Here is an 8,262-nt window from a genome sequence, read left to right on the forward strand (position 1 = left end):
CTGGTCAATAGCTGAAAATCCAGAGCGCTAGGTTTGCACTGTGTAGGAGTGATACAATACAAAAAACCCCCACAAGAGGCTCCTACCCTGTCAGTCCAGTTTTTGCACAAGGTTTAACTTCAAGAGTGAAATGATAGGAGTCATTAAGAAAGGCTGGATTTAGATGCTGAAAACCATCTCACCAGCCTTACCAGCATCTGCAGTTCAACTAGCCCAGTAGCTCCTGTCCTTAAAGCTCTCCTCTTCCTACACAGATGGCAAAGACGCAATTTTTCCCCAATTTCTTGAGCCAGCTGAAGACCCAGAATAGGAATCAGTTCACACACGTCATGGAACAGCTCGCGAACGCCCCACGGCAGAAACGAGATGCGCGTGAGTACAGCCCGGCTATCCCTGGCTTGGTCGACTCTCCTTCTTTTGGCCTAAGCTGCCCCTTCTCCTCAAGGCCTTGAGCCCCAGGGGCAGTCTCAGAAAAGGGCAGCCCTGACCTACAACAGGGTTTATTAAATGACAGAGGAGATTGGAAAGTGGAATCTGATGCTGCCAAATTATGCCCTGAAGCTCAGTGATCAATGGGGTGTGGACAAGGGGGATCTCCCTATTTCCGTCCTCCACTCTCCAGAGGCTCCATGCTGCTCCCTCCAGCTGAAAAGGACAAGCCAAAGCAAAAAAGGGTGTCCGAACACAACACACACTGCTTCCCTGTCCCCAAAGGGTTGAATTTACCACCTCTAAAGCAACTCCACTCTCCGAAGAGTCCTGCTTGGAGAATCGCACAGAGAGACAGGACCACGCGAGATATTTTAACCATCTTTTTCCCCGCAGACTGCACAGCTCCACTGACAACAGAAGTGCTGGTGGAGCAGAGAGATTTTGTCGGGGCAAAGTACATGTCCAGCACCGAGCTGGATGCCTGCCTCTCTGCAGAAGTACTGAGAGATGCTTTGGAGACGCTGGGGAAGGTGGACTTTCAGGATGCTCCACTTCAAGCCCTGAAGTGGAAACTGGACAAGGTACAGCAGTGTCTGGAGCAGGCTGGGCAGGAGGGTTAGAGACCAACATCTCCGTTCTGTAGGGTCCAAGGATGAAGCCAGCTGATGGTTTGGTAGGAGTGGTGGGGGAAGGTGGAGATTTTGCTTGGGTTTTCACTTTTAAATGCCAGTTCAGCTGCTTTAACAAATACTGGCACTTTCAGGTCCTACTGCACCATCCCAGCAAGGCGCTCATGGTGCATCGTAGCCTCTCTCTCTCTTAGAACATCCCTATCTCCATTTAACAGGGGGGGAATTAATGCTCAACCAAAGCAAAAAAAAAAGAGGCCAATTACTAGGGTCACTAAGTGCCTTCATTTTCATAGTTTCATAGTTTCTAGGGTCGGAAGAGACCTGAGCAGATCATCTAGTCTGACCCCCTGCCCTGGCAGGAAAGAGTACTGGAGGCAAACAACCCCAGCAAGGTGTTCATCCAGCCTCCTCTTAAACACCCCCAGAGTAGGAGCCTGCACCACCTCTCTCGGAAGTTGGGTCCAGACCCTAGCCACCCTGGCCGTGAAGTTGCGCCTCCTGATGTCTAACCTAAACCTGCCCTCTGCCAGCTTGTCACCGTTATTCCCGGTCACTCCTGGCGGTGCTCAGGGGAACAGGGACTCCCCCAGTGCCTGCTGATCCCCCCTGACTAGTTTGTAACAGGCCACTAGATCCCCCTCAGCCTTCTATGGTGGAGGCTGAACAGGTTCAGGTCCCGCAGCCTGTCCTCACAGGGCCTGCCCTGCTGCCCCCGATCATGCGAGTGGCCTCCTCTGGCCCCTCTCCATGCTGTCCACATCCCTCCTGAAGGGCGGTGCCCAGAACTGGGCGCAGTACTCCAGTTGCGGCCTGACCAGTGCCGCATAGAGGGGGAGGGTCACCCCCCTGGACCTGCTCGAGATGCATCTGTGGATGCAGGACAAGGTGCGGTTGGCCTTCCTGACCGCGTCCCCACACTGCCGGCCCATGTTCATCTTGGAGTCAATGATGACCCCCAGATCCCTTTCCACCTCCGTGCTGACAAGAGGGGAGTTCCCTAACCTGTAGGTATGGTGCCGGTTGTTCCTCCCCAGGTGCAGCACCTTGCACTTGTCTGTGTTGAAACCCATCCTATTCTTGTCCGCCCACCCTTGTAACCTGTCGAGGTCTGACTGTAGCCTGTTGCATCCTTCCAGTGTGCCCACTCTTGGCACCATGCTATTTACGTGCCTGAGTTTGGACATCCATGTTTGAAAATGTGGCCTCACTTTTGCAGACACTTCTCAACCAAAGGGATCCCCCAATCAGCATTTCTAACGCCGTGCCCACAGGGAGCTGCATCTGAAACACCAGAAACACCCAACAACATCACAGGGTAGAAGCCAGGGACAGAAGGGCCCTGCCCCTGCAACAACAGGGCTGTAGGTAGTTAATTGAGGGATGTATGTGGTAGCCGTGTTGGTCTGAGACAAAAAGAAGTGCAGAACTCTAGAAGTCTTCGTTCAGAGATGATAAAAGGTATCAGACCAACTAAGAAATCACAACAAAAATTAACTGATGTTCAGAAAGATTGAGCGGGACCAGAACTACAACCCCAAAGGGCTGAGGCCTCTAAAGCTCCTAACCACCACTCAGCTCCCTTCCACTTCAACAGACATGGCCAGGATATTTGGCCTGGCTTATAGACATAAAGAAGGAGTTTGTCCACTCTGATTGCAGATGTAGTTAAAAAGCAGATAGAGATCCCCCTTCTCTGCCCACTGGTGAATCAGGATAGCGAGGTGAATACCGGGCATTACCCCGACTCCCACACGCACCTTTGCTTTCCATCTGTTTGAAAAGCCATGCCGCCATGAGCAGACACATAGGTATGTCCCCCCTGACTGCTCCATGTCTTTTGTGCTACATGCAGACCTTTGGCACGCTGCCTGAAGACTATCTCCCATTGCTAGGGAACATAGCCAGGATGTATAACACAGCTGAGATTGGGAACTGGAACATCACAAGAGTGGATACCTTATCAGCCCTCTTGACAGGGACATCATGGCAAAATGATCTCCCAAAGGTAGGACCCGGGAAAGCAAAGACATGACTGGGTGCTGGTTTAAGAACTAATATATATAGCATAATAAAAATGGAAGGGCTACTGCTGCTGCTTTGATAAATGATGCTAACATTGAGGCTATTTTATTAATGCCTTTAAACCTGCTATTTGTCCTCATTAACACACCCACAGGTTAACGCTCTGGTCACTCGGTACCTGGAAGGCAGCGGGGTGCCGTTGGATGGGGCGCTGCTGACCGTGCTTGCCCCTTACATCTGTGCTTTGGGAGATGCTGACATAAAAGCACTCGGCAGTGTGGCCATCAGGTGCCTTGTGAATCATTTCAGCTCTAAGTGTCTGGGAGGAGGCAGAGCTCTAGAAATCCCCATTCAGGGCTTTTCCTTTGGGAAGCTGGAGCGGCTGAATGCTCAGAGGAGCTTGTTGCAACTGGACAGATCCTGGGATTCCCATCCTGAGGGTTATGCCGTTGGATGGGATATTGCTCAGGGAGAAGGGCAAGCCATGATGCAGTCCCTTTCCCCCGCTAGGCACCAGAAGCTCTTCAGCACAGCTATCAGACCGCCCTGGGGAGGCGGGAAGTGCTCTTATGCCCATTTGCCGGGGAGGACTGAGGCCCAAAGGCAAAGTAACCTGCCCGAGGTCACAGGTGAAGTCTGTGGCCAAGGAGAAAATCACTGCTGGGCCTCCCAGCAATACGACCGCTGGGCCACTCCTCTCCCAGGCTTGTGGTTCCCTGCAGTACATCTTATCCACCTGTGCAAATGCGGATCGCTCCAACCATTTAAAAAAAAACACCAAATCTCAAAAGCCCCTTCCTCTGCAGAGAGATCAGCGCACCCATGAACGTCTCACGGTGCTCCCAGCGCAGGAAGAGTCTCCTCTACGACCTCCTGCGAGCCGCTTACCAGGAGCACCAGAGCTCCCCAGATGCCTATTACCAGCTCCTAAAGCCGGTTATCGGTGAGTCCCACTGCAGTGAAGGAGCTCGACTGGCGGCTGCTGAGCTTGCTCCGATGCAAAGCCCCAGGTGACAGACACCCCCATGCTCCCCGGGCCAGCAAGGCTGAGCGGGGTTTGGATGTAGCCACACATCTCACTTCCAGATACCCCGGGTTATAAACACTTCAGAGAAGGAACATTTTGGATCCAGGCACATTCCCAGGATACCTTTTCCTTTCTTCCATTACGGTGCCATTTTCTAACATAAAATAAGCACAGTCCCAGGTGGCTGAGCAACACGGCAGGTTTTGCTGGATCTCAGCCATTAAATGCAACTGTTTTCCCTCATTTCAAGGTGGAGCCTCCGCCCAGGACCTGATCCGATTTGCCTCCAACCATCCTGTCATGGCCACGGATGTATTTATAGACCTCAATCCAGATGAAGTGCAGGTATGTGGGTAGCAGGTAGTCATCACTGCTCGCTCCGCAGGTGTTTTTTCTAAGACGAAACAAAACCAGCTCTCCCGATCCCATCAAAACCATGAGAAAGCAGTAAGCTCCCATGATGTTTTCTCTTGGGCTTTCCAACTGAGTCTCAAGCAGATGATAGCCCCGTGCATACATCTGCCAAGCTAGCAACAGCCAGACCCAAAGGTCCAGCTAGCTCAGGATCCTGTCTCTGACCTCAATTAATACCAGACTTCACAGGGGCACCAACAGTCTTCCCTTAGCATCAGATCTCTAACCACGAGCCTGGTGGCAGCCGCCCCGAACCATGATGTTTCGTATCTATTCCAGCAGGCTTCTCATTAATTATGACAGATGTGGAAATCCACCTATGTAGATCATAGCATCATAGATCAATGTCTTAACCCATTTGCGCAATATCAGGTCGCAGAGATCAGTCAAGATATGCTGAGATTTTGGGAAAAGCATTCCCTATTTCCAGCGATTCCTTGCATGCAGGAAGGCCATGAGAAATGGGGCAAAGTTTTGGTGCATTAACAAGAGGTAATTAACGGATGTGACAGTAACAAGAGTTAATGCACCAAAGGCCAAGCAGACCCAACCTCAAAGGCCCTACGCAGCCAGCCTTTACTGGCAAAACTATGCAAGATCCCACAATAAACCAGCCCATGGGGCAGAAGTGAAGCAGTGCTAGATATCTATCTATCTATGCTGGGGCCCAGGGCTCAGCACAGTGACAGAGCAGGAATGAAGCTGTACTTGAACTTACAGCTGCCTGTATCTTGCCTGTGGGTTGCTAATACTGCCTGGGTATTATTTATTAGCTATGCAACACTTCTGTCTGGTGTTCTTCACATTAATGAACCCAGGTTTGCCTCTCTTTTGCTATAGAAATTGAGCCCTCAAGATCTGAAAGATTTGCTAGGAGTTAATCTTCCAGACCTGAACAATTTAGCTGATCAGCCAGTGGTGAAAGCTTGGGTCCAGTCACACAAGCAATCGGAGGTGCAATCATTAGGACTTCATCTTACAGCAGGCATCCCAGACCCACCCCCTCATGGCTTTATACAGATTCCTGCAGGTGAGTTCACGGCAAAAGCAGCAAGCATCCTGGTGAAGCAGAGGGCTCAAAAGCTACCCATTGGGCTCTGCCTAAGGCTGATTAAATACAAGTGTGCCTGCCATGCAGCCACATATTAAAAGCTTATTGTTTGCCTAGCTCTAGCATGCAAAAAAATTTTTTTTTTTAAATAGCGACCCTTCCTAGGGAAGACACGTGCAAAAGGATGTTTTCAGATTAAGTCGCCTGGGACAAATTCTCCCTGGTGTTCAGTTCATTTCTAGGAAAAGCCCCACTGGATCGCATCCAGTCCATCTCCGAGAGCATATTTCCCAGTGCTTTGTACAGTCTAATTTTAAGTGACTCAACAGATGGCTTTCACCCCTTTCCTTGGGAGTCTATTGCACTGCTGACACAGCTCCCCGCTGGGACGATTTCCAAATGGCGGTTATGGGAAAACTATTAGGAGGCAGGGAAGTTGCACGAGACCTATGAAGGGATTCATTGTGTGTGCAGCGTCTCAGAACTGATCAGATATTTTAATCTTTATTTTAGCACCTCAACCATCTGGAAGAGCAGCGACACATATGAAAGACTACGCAGCCCAGCTTTTCTATTGCATGCTCCTTCCTTCTGTATTGGCTGTTTTCTTGTGAGCTTGAATTACTTCCACCCCAATGCCAAATACAATGTTCTAAGGCAGGGGAAAAAAACCGCAGTTGTGCATTCACAACCAATGCATATACTTTCTGCAGCTTTCCAAATGTAAAAAGTACAGTGTTTAATAAACCTGAAGACTACTCCCAAAAGCTTGCTAAGAACTTTTTTCCCACTACTCAGTTGGTCTAATAAAAGATATCACATCGACCCAAAGAACCTTGTCTGAGTATTTAATATGCATTTGAGAACACATCATTCTCGTGCCCAACAGTCATTATAGCCAGCAGTGCTGCTGCTCACGTGCTTTGATAAAGCCTGTGTGCTCACTCCTGTTGACTTCCTAGGGAGTGCTGACAGTAGCAAGCTCTAGCCAGGTAGCAATCTCAAGTTCCCAAATTAATTACATTTAAGTGACATTACCCTTTTGCATTCTGACTACAATTAGTCAAATGTGCATTGGGTTTCAGCCACCTGTTTGATAATTACAGATGACCCCAAGGCACTTTCTCAAATACTCCTATTTCTAAAAAAGTAGAGTGATATCAGTGCAATCAGAAGAACCTCGGAACAAACCCTAGTCAGGTGTTACCCGTCATGCTGTAGGGCCGAATCTCACAAACCTAGGCTTGCAAAACTCCTTATGAGACATGATCTGAGGGACCTGGCAATTGGAGTCAGGGTTGTAAACCTGGCTGGCTCGGGAAATCATTTCACTTTGTACTTCAGCTTCCCCTTAATAGAAGCAAGAATTAACTCCTGCACAGGGTTGTTTTTCCATGCACAGCTTCCTAATGTGCTGAGCCAACAACGCAGCACCCATGGAGGGAGGGCTTATAGAACTGGCCCCAGAAGTGCATCCTCAGGTTCGAAACTCCCTCCAGAGCCCAAACCTGGATCTCTTTCAGATGCCTACCTACTAGGAGGGTTTTACAGGGTATTCAGCAAGCAAAGCCAGGCTGAGATATTGTTTGCTTTGTGTTGGAGGGCAGGGGAGAGGAAGCAAATCGGTTTTATGTTGACATCCTAATGTCCTTTTAATTTGCTGTTTTCTTGTTGTTCTCCCATATATAAGTTATTGTTTTCTTACTGCAAGCCACCCTCAGCCTTTGCTGGGAAAGCATCTACATCACATAAAGGAACATGATAAATATGGTGGATGATGGCTTTTATGAAGAGCCTGTAGATTTGCTACAGCCATGGAGGCACCAAACATCTGGACTCAGTGGTCTGGCATTTGGATTCTGCCTGTGTCCTAAAGAGGAGGATGGGCGGTCTGGGCAGCCTCCACTCCTCCTAAAGAAACAAAAGCCTCCAGCCTAGGCACCTGCGTCAGAGGGCTGGGCGGCCCATCATGCATACACCACGATCTAGAACAGATCAACTGTTGCCAAAACATAAATATAAATTTGGGTAGGATGGTTTAGATGAGCACAATCCTGCCTCAGGTACAGCTGGACTAAACAACCTCTGGAGGTCCCTTCCAGCCGGACTGCCCTGCCATTTCTGTGAATAATTAAATCACACCCACGTCCCTTTTCTATAGCAGGCAAGAGCATTTACGCAGCCCGGGGCGCTCCAGCTGCAAAGCAGCGCTTGGGAGGGCAGGAGCAAGGCAGGTGCCCCCAGTGTTTAATGCCAGCGGGGGGGCAGAGCTTTGCAGGCCGGCAGCCGAGCCAGGAGGCTGCACTGGACGGGCTGGACAGGCCCAGGGAAGAGGTGGACTCTGTGGGCCCCTTCCAGCCCCGCTCCTCTCACTCAACACGCAGGATCTCCCACCGGGAATGCAAAGGGAGGAGACGAGCTGCTCGTGTCGCTGCCCCATTGCCTAGCTCTACCGTGCATATCTTTTTTTTTTTAAATAGCGACCCTTCCTAGGGAAGACACGTGCCAAAGGATGTTTTCAGATTAAGACTCCTAAGTCCTCCCTGATGTTCTCCCTGATGTTCAGTCCGTCCTGGGCCCCGCCCCCCAACACCGCCCAGCTCTCGCGCACGCGCAGTGCACCGATGGCCCGCCCGCGCATGCGCACACCCATCCCTCCAGCAGCACTCGGCGGTAGCGACCCC

General features: G+C 50.3%; 1 protein-coding gene and 1 long non-coding RNA gene across 2 annotated transcripts; both read left to right on the forward strand.

Annotated features, from left to right (window-relative positions):
* Nucleotides 1-329: 329 nt before the first annotated feature.
* Nucleotides 330-4,100, forward strand: LOC149855121 (mesothelin-like). The gene is made up of 5 exons (XM_090023198.1): nucleotides 330-372; nucleotides 826-1,013; nucleotides 2,917-3,069; nucleotides 3,241-3,374; nucleotides 3,893-4,100. Exons 1-5 carry the CDS (start codon nucleotides 330-332, stop codon nucleotides 4,098-4,100), a joined length of 726 nt encoding a protein of 241 aa, XP_089879324.1.
* A 262-nt stretch (nucleotides 4,101-4,362) lies between these two features.
* Nucleotides 4,363-6,384, forward strand: LOC149855122 (uncharacterized). Its single transcript, XR_016438647.1, has 3 exons — nucleotides 4,363-4,458; nucleotides 5,368-5,557; nucleotides 6,092-6,384. It is a non-coding gene; the product is annotated as an uncharacterized LOC149855122 (long non-coding RNA).
* The last annotated feature ends 1,878 nt before the right edge of the window (nucleotides 6,385-8,262 follow it).

The sequence above is a fragment of the Crocodylus siamensis genome, chromosome 12 (assembly GCF_052110815.1).
Source record: "Crocodylus siamensis isolate JL-2025a chromosome 12, ASM5211081v1, whole genome shotgun sequence".
Classification (NCBI taxonomy): Eukaryota; Metazoa; Chordata; order Crocodylia; family Crocodylidae; genus Crocodylus; species Crocodylus siamensis.